Source organism: Patiria miniata, unplaced genomic scaffold (assembly GCF_015706575.1).
Source record: "Patiria miniata isolate m_02_andy unplaced genomic scaffold, ASM1570657v1 HiC_scaffold_6, whole genome shotgun sequence".
Classification (NCBI taxonomy): domain Eukaryota; kingdom Metazoa; phylum Echinodermata; class Asteroidea; order Valvatida; family Asterinidae; genus Patiria; species Patiria miniata.
The window spans coordinates 19,543,666-19,567,113 of NW_024037073.1; the positions used below are offsets into that span (position 1 = coordinate 19,543,666).

General features: G+C 40.9%; 1 protein-coding gene across 5 annotated transcripts in view; it reads right to left on the bottom strand.

Moving 5' to 3' along the window:
• Positions 1 to 224: 224 nt before the first annotated feature.
• LOC119742480 overlaps positions 225 to 23,448 on the bottom strand; it is a 39,398-nt gene continuing 16,174 nt past the window's right edge. For 2 of the 5 annotated variants that reach the window (XM_038218415.1, XM_038218416.1), the window contains exons 14-31: positions 22,925 to 23,160; positions 21,901 to 22,137; positions 21,046 to 21,418; positions 20,328 to 20,591; positions 19,661 to 19,771; positions 19,044 to 19,119; positions 18,524 to 18,795; positions 12,989 to 17,592; positions 11,812 to 11,894; positions 9,675 to 9,809; positions 8,859 to 8,993; positions 8,095 to 8,384; positions 7,325 to 7,521; positions 5,990 to 6,092; positions 4,930 to 5,166; positions 4,238 to 4,403; positions 3,542 to 3,709; positions 225 to 2,764 (exon numbers count right to left, since the gene is read on the bottom strand). In XM_038218415.1, coding sequence (XP_038074343.1) covers positions 2,640 to 2,764; positions 3,542 to 3,709; positions 4,238 to 4,403; positions 4,930 to 5,166; positions 5,990 to 6,092; positions 7,325 to 7,521; positions 8,095 to 8,384; positions 8,859 to 8,993; positions 9,675 to 9,809; positions 11,812 to 11,894; positions 12,989 to 17,592; positions 18,524 to 18,795; positions 19,044 to 19,119; positions 19,661 to 19,771; positions 20,328 to 20,591; positions 21,046 to 21,418; positions 21,901 to 22,137; positions 22,925 to 23,160 — 7,812 coding nt within the window. In that variant the 3' untranslated portion in view covers positions 225 to 2,639. The remainder of the gene's footprint in view (positions 2,765 to 3,541; positions 3,710 to 4,237; positions 4,404 to 4,929; positions 5,167 to 5,989; positions 6,093 to 7,324; positions 7,522 to 8,094; positions 8,385 to 8,858; positions 8,994 to 9,674; positions 9,810 to 11,811; positions 11,895 to 12,988; positions 17,593 to 18,523; positions 18,796 to 19,043; positions 19,120 to 19,660; positions 19,772 to 20,327; positions 20,592 to 21,045; positions 21,419 to 21,900; positions 22,138 to 22,924; positions 23,161 to 23,448) is intronic. The other 3 variants (XM_038218419.1, XM_038218417.1, XM_038218418.1) reach the window with 3 other exon arrangements.

Genomic DNA, 23,448 nt, shown 5'->3' on the forward strand with positions numbered 1-23,448 from the left:
ACCCTTTTTCTGTTCTATAAAAGGTTTTATACATGTAGGTCAAAACACCTTAAAACCAGCTCAAGGAAAACATGATTCTTAAACAACTTGACCAAGAAATGCTTCAATCTGGAAAAAGTATGGAATGTTTTTGATGAGTTATATGTTCAAAAAGGTTGTAGCTTCTTGGGCAGGGGTGTGGTGGTTTCCAATCCCTCATGCAAAGACTGCAAGGAAGTCTAACAATTTGTGAGCGCGTCTTTATTTACATGCAAGCATACAGCTTTCACTAAACCTAAATTTGGACAAGCTGTTTTAAATCTCCTGAAAGCACTACATTTCTAATTGTTAAAATATCTCAAAGGACGACTGCAATTACTACAACATGATACTTTCCAATAATTGAGTAAGAAAGATTACACAGTCTTACACAAATGTATTAAAAAGTTTACAAATTAATATAAAGAGTAGACCTGTTTACGGAATTTCTAACAACGACGCAAGTAATTGATTTTCTTCTTTTTTTTAAACATTTTTTGGGCATTTGCATACAAGTTTACAAAAATGCATTACTTGAAACTCTGTACATGTATACCTTTAAATGTACATGTACATTTAAATGTATATGTATGGTCAATGCCATTGCCCTTTTAAGGTTAACGCAGCAAACATTCTGGACAGTTATAGTATATTCTGTATGATAATACTAGTTGCCTTACCAAGCGATCACAATTACATGAAGAAACCGTGATTTCGGTGTTATTTTTTTCAATATCAATCTATATAGTTGGCCCAACTGTACTAGAAATTTACTTCAATTATAAGCAGCTTTCAGAAAAAAAACTATGTAGCCTAGGCTATACCAATTTGAAAATAGGTAGACCCAGTTGAAAATTCCAGACTTCCACTTGAAATCAGCTAAAACAGTTTGATACTTAGTCAGCTAGTTTCAGAATTTTCCCCAGGCTTGATATCTGTACGGTAAGTACAGGTCAGACATAGGCCCTATCCAAATATACTAATTATTAATCAACTATTAACAACATAATTGGCAAGTACAGGCCAGACAAGCTAGCTTTGCTATGAATGGAGAAAAATATTAGCAAGTAAGCTAAACTTTAGATCTGCAACTATTTAAAATCAAAATCAAAACTGATGGCAAGATTGGAAATGCAGCCAGACAAATTTTTGTTTAAAAGAAATTTGTTTAACTTTTGGTATACTATCTCTTGCACTTATACCAGTAAATTTATACCAACATCAAACTGATTAGCTCGGTAAGTACTTGGCTATCAAATGAAACTTAAATTTCCCCTGTATAAAACTACAAACTACAGTATTTTATTTGCTCTAGCTAAATTACATTTCTTTACGTAGGGTGTGCCCAAACAGTTTAAAACTGGCTTCTACTGGGACATTAGAAATTACTACACAAAAAAAACTAATGGGCCTACATTACAACACAATACACTGCAATAAAATAAAAGCAGCAAATATATTATAACTATTGTAAAACCATTACAACTACATACTTTTACTATTACAACTTTAGTAATATATATGTACATTTGAAATATGATACACTGTACAATATACATTATTACATGCAATTTACATTACATTATTACATTTACATGCAAGTTTCCTTGATAAAATTTTACTTTATACATATATGCAAATTCCTCCGCCTATACTTTATCGTACAAAAAAGTTATAAACACTTACTCTAGATAAACATAGAAAATATACATTTCTCCAATGTATAGCATGCACTTCAATCTGGAAACTTGTATCTTCGATATAATACGTACATCACATAATATCTAATACATACTAATGGTTAATATTCTCATGGTTGATAGACAATACATGATGATTCTGATCCACCCATTTTAAACTTTACAGACAAATTTTGAAAGATGAAAAGGAGCACCTCTGACTAGGCCTGAGTTAGGTTATGAACCTTCAACATTCCACCATCTATTTCATATATCCTGGAGTCTGTTCTAATGGGCAAGTGATGGAAGCAATAATAAACTTTGTCGTTTTTGCTCAAAACAATTTCTCATCCAAATGAAATGGTCTGAGCAAGATGACAGGAGGATGCTCTGAATGATGAGATCAAGTACATCTGAGATGTGGGTTGTAAACAATAACCAATCTTCGAGAAGGTCAGTAGGAATTAAGTTGGTTGTCTGGAGCAGATTTCTTACACGTTTCATGTAAGATTCAAACATTTGCAAAAGTTAATCTTTACTCTTTGCCTACGTCTTACATTTACTTTATATACAGTGCTTCTTTTGCTTGACTGAGTTTAGGATATCAAAAGTACAAAATAACTATACATATTTACATACTGGATCATATCTGAAAAGGTAGACACGAGGATTACGAAGCATGTAATATGATGAGCAGGAAGATTGGAGTTAATGTTATAAAAGTTATTTGTCGGGTTTTCAATTTTGTTGTGAACGCTTTCTCTGTCATGTGAGCTCCTCAGAAGACTTACGACGGAAGGTAAGTACGTAGTCAGTCCCAACGAATGCTGAGAATTCAATAATTGGCTTTTGCCCTTCACTGACGTACATTGTTGAATGTACATTACCCCAATGCAAATTCCATCTTGTGAAGCATAGAATGCTGAGAAGTTGGTCCGAAATTTAAGACGAATGAACTTGGCGGAACCGGCGCACAAAAGTTTCTGCATTCAGAACAGCACCTTTGTGTCGGTAATGATCAAGTAGTTTCTTGAAGGTGTCATGAACTTGCAGAAGGCGCTGGTTTCCTGCAGTAAAAAGGTTGAAAATGAAGACTTTGTTACCAAAGCAAGATAAATGCCATTTTGGAATCCCACCCTCATGGTTGCCCTATGTCAGTTTCAACAGCTGTTATATGGTGTAACAAACTTTAAAAATACAATAAAGCGAAAAAGTTAACCAACTTGAGAAACATCCAGTAGGGCAATATGGCGGGGGGGGGGGGGGGCTCACATGGCTTCTTTTCAAATTTGTGTAGAAGTTTGATTTTATTTTTAAAATTTTGCCCAAAATGTTTGACTGCACACAAAAATTTTATTTTTTGTTGTTGGGGGATATGGACTATTTTGACTTTGATGGCACCATTTACAACCCTATACTACTTGAAAATAGGCTACATTCGCAATTGCCACAGTCAAACCATTTGCACCGCAGCACCCCCCCCCCCTCTCCAAGCTATGCCAAGTTTCGTGAAATCGACCATTTATTGTGTAGCTGCGCCATAAATTTGTTGTGTATTTTCTACACATGGTGTAGGTTACGCACTGTTTCATAAAACTGTTAGCTAGTCTGAAGCCAGTTGGATTCTTGCTAGTGTGAAAGGGGTTCCCAAAAAATTCTGTGTCGGACACAGGTCCAAGACATATATTCTGGGTAGTGAAAGGACCTTAAGGTTCACAGTTCATGATAGCACCTATTTTGCCGTCTCGATTTAGCCACTGGACCAGTAGATTTAGGTTCACATCCCCCCTTCCCACTTCCAGTAATGCCCCCTGCTTGAACTCAAACTTGGCTCTTAGTCTTACCAACAATGATCAGACCCTTCCTGGCTCTCGTCAGGGCCACGTTGATCTGGTTGTCATCCATGATGAAGCCCAGGTTACGGCTCTTCCAACCCAGGGTAGGCTTCTCCTCAATCTCTTGCCTCGGCAGTGAACGCACAGTGGAGAACACAACATAGTCTCTCTCCCCACCTGAAAATTCAGAGAGTTAAATGTGAATTTAGATTTTGCACAACAGTACTAGTGTATTAACCAATGAAAAGAAAAGATTGTTATCACTGCAGTGACTTACTATCTCCCTGTGGCGGGAACTATCTTGCTGCAGTGAGAGATAGTATGTCGCAGCAGCGAACTTGCCGCAGTGACTCACCATCTTGCCACGGCAAGTACCTTTTTCGGAAACATGATTAGATATGGCTTGATTGTACTTGCCACTGAGAGATAATAACCTGACTAATTACTATCTTGCCAGGGTGAGATAGTATCTCACTACGTTGGCTTGCCATCTTGTCTGGCGAGATACTATCTCACGGTGGCAAGGTTTTAACTTGCTGAAGCAAGATGGTAAAATGTTGCCAGCGAGATACCATATTGTTATGGACATTTTATATTGCTTGTGGCCCCCCAATGCTTCCAATAAATAAAACAAAAGTATGTATGTCCCATCCATCTGGAATTGCCGTCTATATTATGGTACACCACTCACCACTCGCTACTCACCTTGACTAGTAATGACGGTACTGACCGTCACTTTCTTGAGATCATGCCTGCCGAGTTCTTCTATTCTGTCTCTTATCCTGGTACACTGCAGTCGATACTGGGATAGCACAAGTATCCTTTCCGGCTTTATCTTGCACTTCGTAATCAAGTTGAGAACTATCTGTACCTGAATGAAGAAGATAAAAGGCAGATTTTAACTTTAAAGAAGTCCAATATGCCAAAAAGACCTGGGTCTGTACTTATTTCAAGAAGGTTACAAGGAGGAAAAGAGATTTCTTCTAGAAATAGAGTTTTCCAATCTTGTCTCAAGTTTCTGTAAGGTCCTCTGAAGAGTCGTTAAGTTTGTAATAACTGTACCAAAAATACACAACATATTTGATCATCCACTGAACATCTGAATTATTGTATTGAATAGGCCTACAACTTTGAGATTTTTTTTTAAACGAGTGCCTTTTTTGTCCTCGAGTTTTCTTTATGGAATTTCTCATAACCGCTGGCAAAGTGCTCTGAAAAAGTGCCACCTTGTCCGATAGTGTCCACCGCTTGAACAGTACCCCATAGGAAGATGTTACCCCCCCCCCCCCTGTCCTTTACACAATTTTTTTAACCCCCACCCCATCCCACTCCCAATACAAATGACCTCTTGCCATGGCACTGCCTAGCATACATGTATAATTTGAGGAATTACATACCACATGTTTGACCTCTTGTGGATTTGCCCTGGAATTCTCATTGGCATCTGCTGACTTGACACTCTGTGTTTCCTCCCTGCCGTCAACGTGGCAAAAGACATTCCGGAAGTCTTTCCCTTCGGCCGGCCAGATGCGTTGCACTGCTTTTGGTTCAGGCCGTCTTCGCTTCACCACTTCAGCTGTCTCTAGCTTGCTCTTGTAAAACGTGTCCGACGGGAACTTACAGATGGTCTCGTGCTATACATAATATATCATTACAAAAAAATATATATTAAAAAACAAAGGCAATGTTGATGTTTATTATTTCGTTACTTTTTTTGGGGGGGGGCATGGGTTAATATTTAAAGTGAGCAAAACTTAAAGTTGGTGTTTATCTGCTTTTTGGGTGCGGCACCTTAAAAATAGATTTTCAAATTGATTTGATAATTTTTTAGCATTACATTAGTTACATGTATGACCTTTCCAATGAGACATAGCACACAAAAAAGCGGCCCGAGAAAAGTAATCAATTAGGCTAATTAATTTCAACATTTTAACTCGGAGCGGGATGCTCCTAGTTTGTTGTGGATAGCGTGCGGAATTTCTTAACTGGGCCGTGCAAAGGCCTGCGAAACAAACAAACAAATTTATTTGTTGTAGGACATTATATTCTTTGAAATTTCATAATAAGAATATCAAAATTTTGATAGGTTCAAGATTTGTCTCGAGCAGGGTTTTGAGTTGAGCAGGGTTGTATACATGTATCATTGTTATACTACTGAAGGGAATATGGATTCTTTGTTTGACTTAACAGTTGTTTTGAGTAATCAGAGTTTGGTTTGACTTATCGAAATGTCACTGTATAGGCCTACCAACTTTAAAGGAGCGAAAATGTAGATTTCAAATAATTGATATTAATTAAAACTAGTGCCACTGAATCAAGGCAGACTGCGAGAAGGGGGGGGGGGGCCGGTGGTGCAAAAATGTGACTTGCACAAAAATTACACACATTGTTATTATTATTAAGGCCTTCGTCGGGCTACGTGATTAAATCCTATATATTTTTTCCAATGTCCCTTACCATTCTGTACTGTGTAGTCAGCATGATGGCATGCTTCTCGTACTCCTCCAGCATGGAAATTTTCATTCCGAGCTCCTCTGCTAAGGATGCTGTTATGATTGGCCTGAAAAAAGTAACATATGAAAAAACTATAAATACACAATTAAGTTCAAATATATCTTTATTGTGCTACAAACTGCATGAAAATTATAGCCCAAAATGCTCACTGTAAAAATCAGTTTATTTTTAACTGCATCAAATATGCCCACACTTCATGGAATGAACGGACAGAGCATTGTAACGGATGTGATTAAAGGTAGAGTACATCATTTGTCATTTGTGCTAAGATCTCATTTCAATTCAAAAGTTGCCGAGCCACATTTTAAATTGTGCCTGAAATAGCAACCGCACACATGTGTACTTTGTGTCAACACCTGCGCATACCCATTCACGGCTTCGCCTAATTAAAAACGAACTACTAACGGAATTTTCCATAAATGCGTTGTTATGAAAATAAACTTTTGTTTTCTCCGAAATGACAGCATGCCAGACAGAACAATTTCACAGGGAGTTTAGTGCCATTACTATAATCTTTAAACCAAGTTTGCTTTTCAACAATAACTTTGTCAGTTACTTTTTGGATAGCTGCAAATGATATATACTCTACCTTCAAATAAGTGTAGTCTCAAAACCTAAAGCTAATCGCTGTTGTCGCAAAATGCTTTGAAGCTATAGTCCATCATTTGCAGCCATCCGAAAAGTACAAATGTAACTGGTGTGATTGTTGTTGAAAACATACTTGGTTGGAAGAAAGTAAGGGGACTAAACTCACTGTGAAATTATTCTTTCTGGCAAGCTGTTATTTTGTAGTTATCAACGAAAGAAGGCCTTTCCAACAATGCGTCTTAAGACGCTCCGTAGGAAAATTTAAATTAGTAGTTCGTTTTGTTATTCGGCGAAGCGCGCGCCAGCATTGGCACGACGCGGCTGCTATAATTCGTCGGATCAGTGCCCGATATCACGTATAGCTGCAATCGGCTCAGTGAGAACGCGTCTCGGACTCTGAATTCAGGCCTAATTCAAAACATGATTCAGCAACTTTTGATTTGAAACCGAGATCCTGGAATGCTGTTTTCTCGGAATATACGGCTGAAGCTGAGCTGAAACTTCATCATGGTTAGTTGTTCAGCATCCTTCATTAGATTTTGAACACGTTTGTTGCTTCAAACGAACAAAATGCACAAATTACAAATGATGGACTTTATCTTTAAAACGGCTGCAAACTATTTCGTCACTAACTACAGTATATGTAGAATTTCCATTAGGTTGCCTCTAATTTAAGAAATGTATGCTCACCTGAGCTGCTTGTGGTCACCGATAAGCACAATCTTCTCGGGATTGGTGGCAGTCAGTGGGATGAGTGTCTCTGGCTTGCTGCACATGCCAGCCTCATCAATGATGCACTGCACTGCCTTGACATTATCCTTGATGCGACGGCTCCCAGCGGCATTGCACGTACACAAGATGACGTGGTACTTCCTCAGCTCCTCCTTCTGGAGAAGGCAAAATAGACAATCAGCTCTTGGCTTCAAATTCACATCCAGTTCTTTTTCAGAGTGTTATCCCTCACATGATAATCAGGGAAATGACAGCAATTGTTGAAATCACAAGTTTCAACAATTTTGAGATTCAGAGTTCTTATTGTTGATAGCACTTTAGCATACATGTATATGGCTTTTCGAAATCTAACAGCTGGTTTCATACATCATGCGAATATGATGTCATGAAAAATTCACTGTGAAATCTGCTCAATGTTGAAATGATGTCTTCAACTTTTGCAAATTTGCAATGTGAATACTTACCATGACGTCATAAATTTGCATTAGCTTTCGAAAGGAGTAGGGACTGGCCTTTAGCCTTAGAAACAAAAAGAAATCCCAATCTTTGAGGAAAAAGTGGTCAAAATTTTGTTTTGAACACACACTGCAGAAACAGGGATGAAAGTCTCAATGCAAAAGAAAAGTCTGAAAAATGGATGAAAGGTCTGAAATATGCATTGCTTTTATACTGATAATGTCTTTCTCTCTGATCCAAAAGTCTGATGAAATCATGCCTGAGAATCTCACCTCAGCTTTGGCAATTTCCTGCCTGTAGTTCCGGATTTCTTCCGCGGAGGCCTTGTGATTAGAATCACTGAAGACTCGGTCAAACTCTCTAATCCTCTCGCTGTGGCCGTTGGATTTCTTCCGGATCAGGTGATGCAGGGCAATGTCGTCCAGCCGATGGTCCACCTTGTTCTCTTGGCTCGTTCTGTTCTGAGAGATGGTGGCAGGATCTCCAGGGATGGGGTATGCCAGGCGCTCAATGGTCTCGCTGTAGACGCGCGCCACCTTCGAGTTGAGTATCTTCAGATAACCTGAACATAGAGAGCAGTGTTCAATGACCAGTCCAAGACTCGGACTCCAGTCCATCTCGAGTCACAATTTCAGTGACTCGGCCTCGACTCTAGTCACCTAGGCAAAAGAATTTGACTTGGACACTAGACTCAACCATCATGACTCAGTCTTGACACTAATTATTTGTGACTTGCGAGTCACACATTTTTTAACCCCTCCCCCAAAAAAAACTTTAGAAAAATCTGATGTTTATTTCAGAAAGTCGTGTTAAAGCAGCGCTAAAAACACTAAGAATGGAGCAAGGAGCAGGTCTTAGCTGCTCCTTACTGAGTAAACTTCGATGACAGTTGAGGAAGCAACACATCTTTGATTTTCAGTGTTTGTGAAAACTGGCACTAACTGTTGGCAAACTCAAACTTTTAAACAAGGATTTTTGGTCGTTCAGATTTATCACAGATAATTCAATTCAGCTTAATGCTTCAATACTGACTCACCACCAACCACGTTGACTGACTCGTTTGAGGGTCCACAGTACAGAACCTGAGGTGTTTTGCCTGATGGTGGAGACTGCATATTGATTTCCGCGAAGAGGGACGCCAGTGTGGCTCCAACAATTGTCTTTCCAGTGCCTGTACATACAATGTAGAATATATGTTAATACAAATGGCAATGGTGAATCACATGGTCAGTAGTACAGTAGCAGATACAACTCTGCCCAAATTTTCATAAATTACTATTTTTAACAGTTTAGGCCTACTGGTCGAGAGCCCGTCACGTGTGTGCTTTTAAACCGGTGATAAAAAAAGAAGACTGGTTTTAGACACTTTTTTAAGGCACCTCTGCATTCTGCGCCACATCCCCCGTATGCGCAACGCACACGCCAATCTCCACACAAAGAGATTTTTTGTGCCATACTCGCACAGAGGGGTATTTTACAAAACATATAGTAAAATTGTTGAACAGTGCGTTGGAAATGTATAACTTTGACTTGTTGTGACTTTTTGCCGAAAAGGTATTTATGATGGGAATAGATATATGCTGGACTAGTATTAAAACCCGGCTAGGGGCCTAGTCGCCGATAATAGCGTCCAGACCTCTGGCTAATTTTAAACGTACTTGTTTAATATTGGCCTAGCACTTATTTATTCCCTTATAAATGGACTCGGACTCGACCTTCATGGCTCGGGACTCGACCAAAATTACCACAAAAATCACTCATTTTCTTCAACAATATAATGACAAATTATTTTGAAGACGACCCAAATTTGCAGTTGCACAAGTCCGGAAATAGAAAGAAAGCAAAGTTTTACCTGGAGGCCCCTGGATAGCAGTAAACTGCTGCTGGAGTGCTCGAGAAACTGCAATGTGTTGAGATTTATTCAGCTGACCAAATGGCGTGTCCATAGCCATACTGGACCTCAGATCATCTCCAACAGTCCCCATATCTGTTGGGTAATAGGGTGAAATTTTAAATGTTGGTTAAAACAAGCAAGATAATATGTATTTTCATGAGTATTATTTTTCAACTTTGGCTATAGAGTTATGTGTAATTGTTTTTGTTTATCATGCAGATTAGACTAGTTACTTTAAATCGTTGGTTAGAAAACATTAATAATAGATCATATCGTTAGCAACTTTGAAATACTTGGTGGTTGAGAACATGTGCTGTGACAAATTCATTCAGTCCTTGATACCATTAATTGTAGTACCGATCCTGCAAGCTCAGGTGGTTGAGTCGTTAGATATCTGCACTAGGTCGTGGGTTCGAGTCCAAACCGAGTGATTTTCCCCAACTTTCACTCAGGAGGTGTAACTTACTGAGTATTTATACGTCGGTGAAGAGCAAAACCTAATTATTGAATTAACTGTAGTAATTTAAAAGAATTTGGACTTTAGTCTGGATTATTGTTTTTCTTAGCGTGTTCTCTAGACATAGCTGCCAACATTTCAAAATCCCAATTAGTAATCAACCCGTGCGGTCATTTTCAACTTCTCGTTTTATCGAAAGCTTTACCAACATCGAGTACAGGTACATGGTTTACATGTACACATACATGTGCATACCCTTCTTGTTGTGAATAATAATGTACTGTAGGCCAAAAGATAATAATAAAAAAAATAATAATAAAAAAAAAAAAAAAAAAATTTAAATTAATTTTGTTTTAATGTCTGTATTTGTTCGTTGAAGTCAAATAAATAATAAAATCAATAACATGTGCGCATATTTTTTTGGAGATGCATGCTATCGATGTTGAGTTTCGAGTTCGTATCATGTTTTTACACACAATGATCTATGGCCACCGTATGCAATAGAAATATCCCGCCAACATACCTTGCAAACGCATGCTGATTTATCTTTTCTGTCCGTTGTGACAAACTCAAACTCCATTACCAATTATTCCAACCATACTCTTATTAAATTCCATGATTAAAATCTCGCACTGATGGGTCTCATCCCGGCAATAAGCGACTAAATGTGCTCACGATCGTCACTGAAAAGTACTGACATACAGTACACACAACCACACATCCACGAGATGCACACAAATGACACACCATTGAAAAACATTTTTAGTCTGGTCCTCAAGTACTCCACTGCGCACACTGCATTGATGTCTATCAGGTGCTTGACTGCATTCTTATTAGACTTGTCACCAGTCCATCCATTATCGCGACATTTCGCCAGAAGTTTTCGGTCAAAAACGATACTTTACATTTTTTTTTTCGTTAGGTAGAAAATGGGAAATTCGTAATGTTTTAGTGGCAAATCGTATTTTCGTAATTTAACAAACAATTCGTAATAATTACGAAAAAATCGTACTAGTTGGCAGCTATGTCTACATGATATTTTGTGATGGTCATGTAAGCTTAGGCCAAAAAAAGGCTTCGGTTTCTGGTCTGCGCGCGCATTGTCGTAGCCACATGCACGTCGGCAAAATTAAAATGTTTTTTTTTCAATGCAAGATGATGTCTCAAAACTGCCAAACTCACTGATTTGACTGGAATCTTGCTGCTGCACAATTTTAACGTGTTTTTAGATGGGGTTACGATCGAGTATCAGCTTTATGTGGCCTCTCTGGGCTCCCATATATTTTGCACTAAATTTAGTCATGCACCATTTGCAGTCATCAGCCGACATTATAAGGGAAAAAAGTAAAAAAGCAAATAAAAAAAAATCCGCATCGCGGCACCACCTTTGGGGCAAGCTCCATACCAGAAACCGAAATTTGTATTTAGGAATACCACACCTGATGTTCGCAAAGCAATCACTAGCTGGCCGGGGGACTACATGAACAAATAACACTTTTTTGGTTGAACACTGAAATAAATTAACCCCAAAACGTTCTGTCTTGGATTTGGGTTTCTTAATTTAGAAGGAAAGGCGACACTCGGACAAGTTCAGACAAAATCTAGGAACTATCATGATGATACCGGTAGGTTTCATACCAATAGGTTGTTTCTTCAACAGGCAGATGTTCTGTGTTAATGGGGTGGCCGTGTCCAGATCCCTTACAGCATTCTCAAGTCGCCTACATGTACATTAAAGGGAATATACATCATTTGCTTTTGCTGTAATTTTCAGAAATGGATGGAATTGGGGGGTTGGAAATATAAAGCAAATATAGTTACACTGACTTTTTGGAGGTTTTGGGTTCGAAAATGCTATAAAAACCAAGAAAAACGATCATTTTCCTGTAGTCTGGTTCCCTGACTCCATACAAGAAGAAACAGAACAGTTTACATACATTGGGGAATTGTAAGGTCAGGGAACCAGTCTAGCTGGCTCGTACCCGTTCATAGGTTTGTAATCGATTGCAAACAAGTGCAATGGTCAATTGGGGCCAGTATTTGAAAAAAAGCCAGTTGTTTCCAACGCTGATCGGCCGATCAGCGTTGGAAATTGATATAAAAATACAACTTTTCTTGAAAATGACAGTATACCAGGTGCCATAATTTTACAGGATGCTTTAGACTGTCATTTACCAACATCCTATTAAGGTATTTCGCAAAAACTTGGTAGTTTTACTTTTCGATGTTTGCAAATGTTGTATATTCCCTTTAAAATAAAATGAGTTTATAATTAGCACAAACAATTCTTGACATTCTTGAAAGCATTTGTTTGCTTTGTCTCAATACTCTAAATTAAGAAAAAATCCACCATAATCATTAAAGGACAGCAATTGAAAATGTGACTATAAAACTGCAAACCTTTTGCAACTTGATAAGCCTAAAGAGATGGTTGAAATGTTGGCAGGATAATTTACAAAATGAACGCAAGATGTTTGTAAGTTGAGCACTGTCATCAATGTTTGCAATTTGGGCAAAGCTTGGGGCCATAGTCCTAAAAGTTACTTGCTGCCAGTGATGTCTTAATATCAAGGGTCAAAGTATTTCAATTTTGCTGTGCTTTTAGATAAAAAATACATTTTTTTTAGCTCCACATCAATATCAAGTTTCAAGTAATACTTGGAGAAAGTTATGTCATTTTTTGAAAGATTTTAAATTGTTTAACACTTAAATCATGGATGTCATTTTAAATGGCTTTGAGTCTGAGAAATGCAAGGGCCCTGTTTTTTGACTGATAATTGTCATGGAAATTAAACGCCATGGAAAGTTGACTTGCCTGTCTTGCTCTTGTTTGGGAATCACCTCAACCGTGCAAGCAAACCTCTCAGCAGACTCCAACAGGATCCTTGGGAAGGGTGAGCTCAGCTTCTTCACAGCAAAGTGGACCTCCCGATTGCCTTTGTAGCGTCTCAGATCTGTTACTGTTGCATGGACCGTGAAAGGCATCCTCTCTGGAATGCCAGTACTTTTCTGTGATTGCATGCCTCTTGACTTGCACTCCAGCTCTCTGACAGCTCTCTTTGTCTCATCAGATATCGGCAGATCAGTGTAACGGATGCACAGGTAGTCCAAGTTCATATCAGGGTCCTTGCTCACCTCTTCTTCATCAGACTCATCCAATTCATCTTTATCATCTGATGTGTTGGGAGGGCTGAACCTTATGTGCCACTCCTCACAGAATGAAGATGGGAGATTGATTCGTCCACACCAGGTACCTGGTGATTGTCCGTTGTCCCAATAGATCTTCACCCCTCGAATGAAAAGACTTTCATTGCTGTGGACTGCATTGTGAACACTCATCACTTCCACGATTGGCAGCCAGATCTCTTTGTATTTCTGAATGCTGTTGCATCTGACTGCCCGTTTTGTTGCCACCACGTCAAAACTCTCAACAGGTTTCATCCTGTGCTCAGTACAAAGACCAAATGTTGGAGTCAGACTGACAAGTTGGACACTAGGCTCTATCACACCCTTGACCAGGGATGCATGGAGCTGCACTTGCAAGACATCGCTCTGCTGAAAACCACGTGAGAACTCAGCAAAGGGGGAAGGGCTCCCATCAGAGTCGAGTGTCTGTGATATTTCTGTTACTGGCTGTGAAGTTTCTCCTACTAACTGGCGTACACGTCTGTCTTCCTCTAGCTGTTTGTGACTTTCATAAACCCTTGCAAAGATATGCCGTATAGAATCAAGATCATTGATCTTGATTCTCTGCAGCAGCATCTGCCGATCAGTTGCTGAGATCTTCATGACAAACTGCTCTGTGCAGAGAATCGATTGACCTCTGATATGCGGGATTGGTGGCCTGCTTACATCATATATCCTCAGCTTCCATGTGAGATTGACTTTCATGCTGTCTTCCAGCTCAGGTTTCTTCACAGGGTTCAGGTGCTGAAGGGGAACATTTTGTGTAGCTCTCGGAACAAAACTACGATATGGATACATCAGCTGCAGACCAGATTCCCCAATGGCACCAACATATGCTTGTAGCAACTCTGGTGTCTGTTTCAGCTTGAGAGCAAAGTGAAAGCTTGCACTTTCTTTCTCAAACCGTTTTGCTCTGATGCCTTGATTGGTGCAGTGATGGCAAATCAAGGATAATTCTTCTGCTGAATATGGCTCGTCCCCCGTATTCTGTGATGCAGCTTTGAGCAGCCTTTGAACCACAACATCAAAGTACCGTCGGATTGGTGATGTGAAGTGTGTGTAGGAAGGCTTCTTCAAGGAGTGGTGCTTCATTTTCTGAGTATCTTTATATTCGCTGGAATTACTGTAGGTTGCCTTCTCCTGAATATGGTGTAAATCAGTCAGAGCCACAGCCAACTGGGGATGGTTTTCATCGGAGCACATGATGTCAGTTATCTTTGACATTTTTCCGGATGGCTCCTCAGGCGAATTCATGATACGCATCAACTTCTCCCCGGTGTTTTTCAAGATGAACACATCCTGATGAGATCTTGTGTCCCTTCCTTCACCATCTAAGGTGGGATGACACTGGAGGCAGAAGCTGTTTGGTATGTCCTCTCTGTGGCTGTCGAGCCATGCTTCAACCTTTTCATTGTCAGGCGGAAGCTGGCTTCTGAGAGGGGTAAGCTTTGGATATTGACCAAGGAGGAACTTTGAAACCTCCTCGTTGGCAATCAACATCATTTCTTCTACCATGGAGGATGCTAATGGATGGCAAAGCTCTCCCTCCTTGGAATGGGAGTAAGCATGACAACTGTCAGACATACGAACCTGTCTTCGCTTTTGGGCTAACTGGCTCAGTTGCCAAACCTGCTGCTCTATCGATCCTTCTCGTCCATAACCTTGGGCCATGATCATTTGTTCTGCCTCTTCCAAACTTAGTCTCTTCTTAGATTTTATGACAGACAATTCATACTTAACGTCTGTAATTGATGCATCTTTGTGCATGGTGACTATGACAGAGATGGCGAGCCTGTCTTTGTCAGGAAGTAAACTGCATAGATTTGTGCTCAGATGTGGGGGCAGCATACCAACTGGCTCAGAAAATGATGGATAAAACGACACTGCTCTGTCCCTTGCCTCCTGGTCCAATGTCGAGTCTTTCTGGACAAAATGAGAAACATCAGCAATGTGAATGCCAACTTCATACCCCCCATCCTTCTCTTCTATGCTCAGGGCATCGTCTAGATCCTGTGTCTCAGGATGGTCCACAGTGAAGACTGACTTGCTTCTATAGTCCTTCCGAGATTTCAATTCCTCTTTTGGTATCTGCCAACCTTTTGGACATTTGCTCACAAGATCCCTGATGATGGAGGGTGGGTAATCATCTCTGATGCCATGGGTGTGCTTCAGAATGAGCAAGCCATCTTCTTGGTTGTCACCAACTGGCAGCTCTTCAGTGACGTAACCAACAGGGTAGCGATTTTTTTCATCCCACTTCAGGAACTTCACACAAAAGAGTTTGCTTTGCCTCTCTTTTCTAGGAACTTTCACCATTCTTTCAAAGCCAAAGCCATTGTTTTGTCTCCTTTTCTTGAAAATTGAAATGGGGACATAGTCAGCTGAGACACCATGTTCCTTGTGAACTCTCTTGACACCTTTACCTGAAATAACATACATTTTGGGAAATGTGCGGTCTTTGGGCACCATCAGGTTGTCAGTGTATTTATCCAGGGTACAGACAATTTTCTTCCTTTTGGGGTTGGTGGTTCTTTTCAAGATGCAGATGACCTTGCCATAGGTTTTTTTCTCTGCAGAGGCATCATGGTCATACCTGTCATCATTTTCGAGAATCTCAACTACAACCTCATCAAGGTTCAATGCTTGCCCTCTGTTTTTTCTGCCACTAATGCAGATCTCGTGGGAAGAATTTTCACCCTTTGGGATTGCAAATGTGATTGTAGACTCGAATCTGAATGAACATATCTTGTACTTGTCTGGCTCACTTTCCACATGTCTAAGACCCTCCCTCTGCATTTCCTTATCCATCATTTTGAAATATTCTTCCTGCTCTGTCTCATCTGCAACATCATCATCAAAATCGCTGGCACCCTCAAGATGTGAATGGTCACGTGTATCTACGAAGAATAGGTCCACAAGATGGTCTGCATGTTTCATTCTGAATTTACTCTTACTTCTTCTGGAGGATTTGCCCCCTGGCCTCATGTTGATGTCTGACAACATCTCTTTGTTTGTCGGCTCCTCACCTGAAGCTGTTTGTTGAACAACCATTTTAAAACTGCTGGTTTTGGGCCCAGACCAATGTCCCTTGGGCTGATGTGGATTGGGATTCTCAGTAGTAGGCAGATACTTGCTCTCTTGTGTCGTGTGCGTGTTTACCTTGGCAACGCTCATTTGTCCAGCTACTCCATCTTGTGCCCTTGGCATGTGTACCTTAGCAATGCTCTCTGGTTCAGCTGTACCATCTTGTGCCCTGGGCATGTGTACCTTGGCAACACTCTCTGCCGCAGCTTCTCCATCTTGTGCCCCGTGTGTGTGTATCTTGGCAATGCTCTCTGGTCCAGCTACTCCATCTTGTGCCCAGGGCATGTGTACCTTAGCAATGCTTTCTGGTTCAGCTGTACCATCTTGTTCCCTGGGCATGTGTACCTTGGCAATGCTCTCTGGTCCAGCTACTCCATCTTGTGCCCTAGGCATGTGTACCTTAGCAATGCTCTCTTGGTCAGCCTCTCCATCTTGTGCCATTGGCAGGTGTACTTTGGCAATGCTCTCTGGTTCAGCTGCAACACCTTGTGCCCTTGGCATGTGTACCTTGGCAATGCTCTCTGGTTCAGCTCCAACACCTTGTTTCCTTGGCATGGGTACCTTAGCAATGCTCTCTGGTTCAGCTGCAACATCTTGTGCCCTGGGCATGTGTACTTTGGCAATGCTCTCTGGTTCAGCTGAAACATCTTGTGCCCTTGGCATGTGTATCTTGGCAATGCTCTCTGGTTCAGCTGCAACATCTTGTGCCCTTGGCAGGTGTATCTTGGCAATGCTCTCTGGTTCAGCTGCACCATCTTGTGCCCTAGGCATGTGTATCTTGGCAATGCTCTCTGGTTCAGCTACTCCATCATTTGCTCTCTCTGTTTGTGCTGCCACCTCCCGCCTTTTTTCCTCATCTTCCTCTACCTCCCTCTGAAGCTCAGCGAGCATGTAATCTTCAATTTCGCTGTCGTCATCATCTGTGCACAAAGAGTCTACGTCAGAATTACTCTCCAGATCATCAGGTACTTGCTGGGGTGGGGCACTTGTCCCCTCAAGTGCACTATCCATCACTTGTTGTTGATCCTGATTCTTGGCAGATGTCTGATTTATCTTTCGATGGTTGGCAGGCAGAAAAGGCACGGCATTTGGATTCAGTGTTTGACGAGCCTCTCTGACCTCAGCACGAATGCCAGCTAAGTTGCTTCCCTGTCAAAACAATAAAAAAATAAAAACGTTGCTTAATGAGAATAAGTGGTGTAGCATTTCTTGGGGGAAGGGATATTTCCCCTTTTTTCCGCAACTTTTTTTACAAGTGCCTTTTTACACGAGTGCCCTCTTTTCAATAGTGCCCTTTTTTCATGTCATGCAAACATCAGCAACTATGTCGCCATGAAGAGCATCCCCTATATTGTCCGATAGTGCCCATTATCATATGCTTTTGAAAACACTACCATAGGGGAGATTGTGTTCAGCCCCCTCCTCCCCCCCATCCAAGCAATGTGCGATTGCCTTTAGTCAAATGTTGGTAAAAACTTCATCCCAAAACTTCTTGATCCTGGCTCCCTGATGTGCATTATGATGCATGCTGTTATAGGCATTAACTAGCGATGCAACCGTGACCTGTGGTCTGGTTCAAAATAGCTATTGGAACAAGACCAAAAACATTTTTCCTGTCCCACGCGTGAAAACACGTTCCTTCTCATTTGGCACGAGAGGCAATAATAATAACAATAGGACCGTTCTCACAGGGTAGAATGTGGCAAAAACATTGGATCACCGGGCAGACAGGAACGCTTCATTGTACTGTGCTTTTGTTATGTTCAGTAATGCTCCCCGTCATTCACCGGAGTTTCAGTGTAGATCACAAAACATGCTCATGCACCTGGACTGCGCTATTGTATGGATGAAAAACAGGAATGCATGTGGAATGGGGCCCGTGCGCACGCGGAAGAATTGGAAGATTATGAATAATATTGGTGTTCCTTCCCGTTAGGCCGCATCAGAACGGGAAAAAAGTTTTCGGTCTTGTTCCTAACTAACGTAGTCCAACCGTCCTGTGTTTCAGTTATGTTAGCTGAACTACTGTTGACCTAGTTCTCGCCCAAAACATGCTCTTGGCTGTTGAATGGCTACTCACCAAGGGAAACAGGCTATTGTTGTCCTCACAGACTTTCAGGTACTTCATCCATTTTGTCGAACAGCTACCCAATGAGCACAGAGCTGCTGCATCGCCAACAACGAGCAGCAGCGACTTGGTGCGAGTGAAGGCCGTGTTGAGCACCTTTGGATCAGAGAAAAAGCTGCTGAAGAACTCCTCCTTCTCAACAGAGACTCCTGCACCTGAGCTGGGCTTTTTGAGGGTTTTACGAGTGCGCACTGTAGTGATGATCACAACTCTAAACTGCTTTCCTAATGAACAATTATGAGAGTGCCAAAAAAAATCATAAGTAATCATTATTCATTTGTTTGTTGACTTAATGTTTCAATCCTTTCAGAATATTTAGTTAAAGATTCCACGAGAATCTAAACATCAGGCCATCTAACTTTTGTTTGTATAGGTCAAGTCGATCAAGTTAGCAGTTTTCAGCAGTTTAACTTATTTTCATATGTTGACTTGATCAAACGGTCAATTATCAGAGAATTAAGAACTAACCAACCTTGAACATTGTCCACTGTTTCGACAGTGACATGGCCGAGTCCCTCCTTCCTCAAACTGTCACGACTGACACGGGCCTGCCGGATATTAGAAAGAGTAGATGGGGAAATTTGCAATTAGTCTTAACACACGGAAGATAGTTAATCTCTATGTCATTCAGTAGTACTTTCCGATATGGAATTTAATGTCATCGATGGTACACATCAGAGTAAAACATTTCTATTTTATTAATGATGACGTCACATTTTTTAGACATGACTTTGCTATGAGGTCCTTGCCTATGCTAACTTTATATGATGCGTGACGAAGATGAATGCCCAAAGTAAAAGACAGAAAAACATTGTGTACAAATTAAGTCTATGGGATTTGAGATAGAAGAATAAGATGAAGAAAAAGAATAAGACAGAAAAAAAGAAGAACAAAAAGAAAGGTTTTTCTGCAACTTTGCATTTTTGGAAAAGCCAAATATACAGACACCACTTGCGCAAAACTCAGGATCATTCCCCCGAGGTCTTCCATGAGAGCTATACATTCTTAATAATTTTTTCTGTATATTTTTCCAAGCGAATTCAAGAAATATATGTAAAATTAAATAGACGTGAGTTATTTGCAACTTACCTGCATTATGCATGGAGTGATTACCCCGATACTGTTTGCATCAGTGAAAGATTCCCATTCTCTGGGCCAATCTTGTTTCAACTCTTTCACTCTCCTCACTACCTCAAGAACCTAAAAAAAAAAAAACATTTGTAAAAATATGATTTTACTTTTTATACTCGGTCTCAAATAAGGGAGCATACCCAATAAACTAATCTTCTGTTTTAAGCTTACGCCACAGCCGATACTAATACCAATAGTAATCCAAGAGAAATGAAAACCTTGGTGTGCTTTGAATAACTGTCACAAAATGGCTAATATACGATTCCTGCTAAAAAGCATCTGTACCTGGAGGCAACACTTCTCATTGGCTAGAAGTTTCCCATACCTAATTTGCATATGTGAGACCTTTCATTTTGCATAATTACGCCACATTTAGATGTGCACTAAACCAATGGGAGCTGTTGCAAAGTTTAAGTATGAACAAATTAAGATCTATGATGAAGAAAAAAATGTAAATACTCTATTTTAATTCACCATAAACAATTAAACATATTTAATTTCAATTTTAATTACAAACATTTTTTTCTCTATGACTACACCTCCGTGTTTACCAAAACAATTGATTGTTCCCAGATACCTCACTGAATTATCCCAAATTTTAATTAAGACTTCACTTTCATCATACCTCATGGGTGTTGACATACGACTTCCCTGCTGGCTGATCCGTTCCTTTCACCAGGCTGAACATCAGTGGGTGGAATTTCGCATGCAGAGGTTGAACAACTTGGGCTCGGAAAGTCTGGTTGTAGTAAGTCTTGGCGATGAAATCCAGAATAAGCTGGCACGTCCGATAGTTTGCCGTGAGGAAAATGCTGCAGGCCTTGGCCAGACACAAGCGTTCCAGGAGGGACTTGTTAAATCCTGCATCCCGGATCTTCTCCGAGAAAATCTGCAATCAAAATAGTCAGTTGGAGTTTTTAAAATGTCTGAACCTCTCTGTAAAGCCATTACAATAATGACAAGGAGAGCAAATGTGACTCCTGATAGAACCTCCCCTCCACGAGCGTCCTGGGGGGGGGGGGCAAGGGGGGCAAGGGGGGGGGGCGCAAAGGGGGGGGGGGGGCGCAAAGGGGGGGGGGGCGCTTGCACTAATTAGATCATCCCCTAGATTTTGTCGTAAACAATCTTAACCTTCCTGCACAGGTGACCAATCACGGGGAAATCGGATGGTCATGTGGTACTTTGCAATGTCTTTTACGGCCTTATTTATCAATCCCTCCTGAATTAACTTCATGGGACATTTCTGCACAGTTATCCAGGATTGGCATATTTTTGCAAAAAAATATGTGAACTGATGTAATGAAATACAGAAATTTCTGCTCAACAAAAAAACGTCTGTTAACCTTGGGACACATCTGAATGTGGTCCCCAGCCAAGACAACACACGTGTCTTTGGTTGCCATGGTGAGGGGCATCAGTGCCTCTGCCTCCAAAACCTGGCCAGCCTCGTCGATCAAGATGTGACTGAAGCAACCTCGCAGGTCCTCCTTGACCAGGTGAACTGCCGTGGTGAGTGTTGTCACGACAATTTGCGAGGTTCTTACATCCTCTTCCACAGGGAGCCTAATGTTGCCCGCTTCATCCTTGAGGAGGTAGGGGCGGACGTCTTTCTCGATGGATCCGATGTTACGGTAAGTGGCATAGACGCGGATCATCTTCCCACCAGTTGCCTGCACAAAACTGTGGAGGTAGCTGGTGATGTACCAATCTGCAGCACTGCAAGAGACAATAATGGTGTCACTCTAGTATAAATATATTTTTCAAAGAGTTGCAGACAACATGAAGAGCATTCAGTGAATGTAAGCCAGCTTACAGTGAAATGTTGCAATTACAAAATAACACACCGGCTGTGCTCCCCCCCCCCCCCAAAAAAAACCCCCTGAACTATATACACGTGAGTATAATGTCTTCCTAAGCTAAACTAATAAACATTTACTGGAAACAAAAAATTCTGCAACTCACTTAGTAAACACCATGAACAATTGGATGTGATCATTTCAAAATATAATTCAAACGGAAAATCAACTTAATCAATTTCATAGATTGTGGTTTAACAGTTTTATATGAAACTTTGGCTATATTACAGCATGTTTAGCCTCATATATTATTGACACTGTTGAGCGTTTAAAGATCATGTATTTTTGCTGTGTAGTCTTGCTACAAAAAATTAAACAATATTGATTTTGAAAAAGTTTTACCTGTTTGAGTGAGTGCAAATCAGCACTTTGCACTGCGGCCGCTTGTCCAAGGTCTCCTTCACGGCTGTCGCCAGCGTGAATGTCTTCCCAGTTCCAAAGGGTCCGCAGACGAGCACAGGTCCCACGCCGGGCATCGGAGGGGCTTCCGGACCACCGGAGTTACTGATGAAGTCCACAATTTCTTCCTGTTTTGGGTTTGCCCCCTCGTTAGTCCATGGACGGCAATGATCTGGCAGCCTAAAACAATCGAAAAACAATTAAAGGCCCATATGGTAATTTCTAAACAACTAAATAGTGAATTTGGGTGGCTAATCGTCCTTACTCGCAGTAGAGGCTGAATTGTGAAGGCCGCAGCTACATTACCTAGTCTAAAACCGACAGAATATGTAAAGGTGCCTTAATGGGCAGCTACCAGACGACCCATGTATGACCATGGAACACATCAGCCAGATTGAAAGTTTTTGTTTTTATGCGGAGGGTGGAAAACTGGAGAAGCCAGAGAAAAACCCTTGTGGCACAGAAGAGAATCAACGAACACCTCCACTCACAAGGGAAAAACCCAATATTGGATTTACTAGTCAACTCAGTATACATGCACTAGTCAGTGTAGACACAGCTGACCTGTGTTTGAATGTACCTAACTGTTATCTGCACGATCGATTCAACAGAAGTTGGGATCAACCTTATTAATGTTATAACAATCATCAATACGCAATTGTTTGACAGGTTGTAAACTGTTATGCTTTCTTTTCGTTTGTTGCTTTTGATTGGAAGGGCCCAATCAGGACACACAAAAATCCCCCCAAAAATTGACATATAAGTACCCGGATGTGCTACATTCTTGTAAACTTTTTGCAAGTTTTCAGGTCAACTTTACGCTCTATTCCTGCCAGAAATTGCGTGTCTGTGATATGAGTGGATTTCATTCATCTGGGAATAAGGCACCTATTTATGAATGCCAAAAATGCAAAATCATCAGAAAAATGCCAAGATGCACAAAACAAATTGCATTTCTTCTACTTACCGCTGTGGCTTGTTTGGATCTGGCAACACCATGTCCATATTTTGCAGTTGGTCGACAGCGAAATGCATAAAGCAAAACTGCGTCCTGTCCAGCTGCAGCTGAACTGTGACATCTTTCTCAGACCCGTCAGTCAGGAGCCCCTGATCTCTGACACACTGTCTGCTCAGCTTTACATGGACGGTAGTCTGGGATCCACGTCCAAATGTCTGATTTGGAAGAATGGCTGCTTCATATACCTATCAAATAAAAAATATTTGCTCTCAAGCAAATTCGCTGACAATTTTTCTTGTGCAAACCTGGGGGGGGGGAGGGAGGTGCAGAGGGGGCACCGCACCCCCCCCTCCCACTGGCCATGCCGGCTCTGACCGCAATGTTCTCAAATAGTGAGAGCCCTTTCAGTCCCTCCAAGCGGTAACCCAACTGGATCCCCCAGTGAAAGACATATTTTTTTGCCTAATGCCAAAAACAATTCAAAGACTTATTCTTTGCCAATCTTGCTACACATGGAATACTGCTCATTGGTC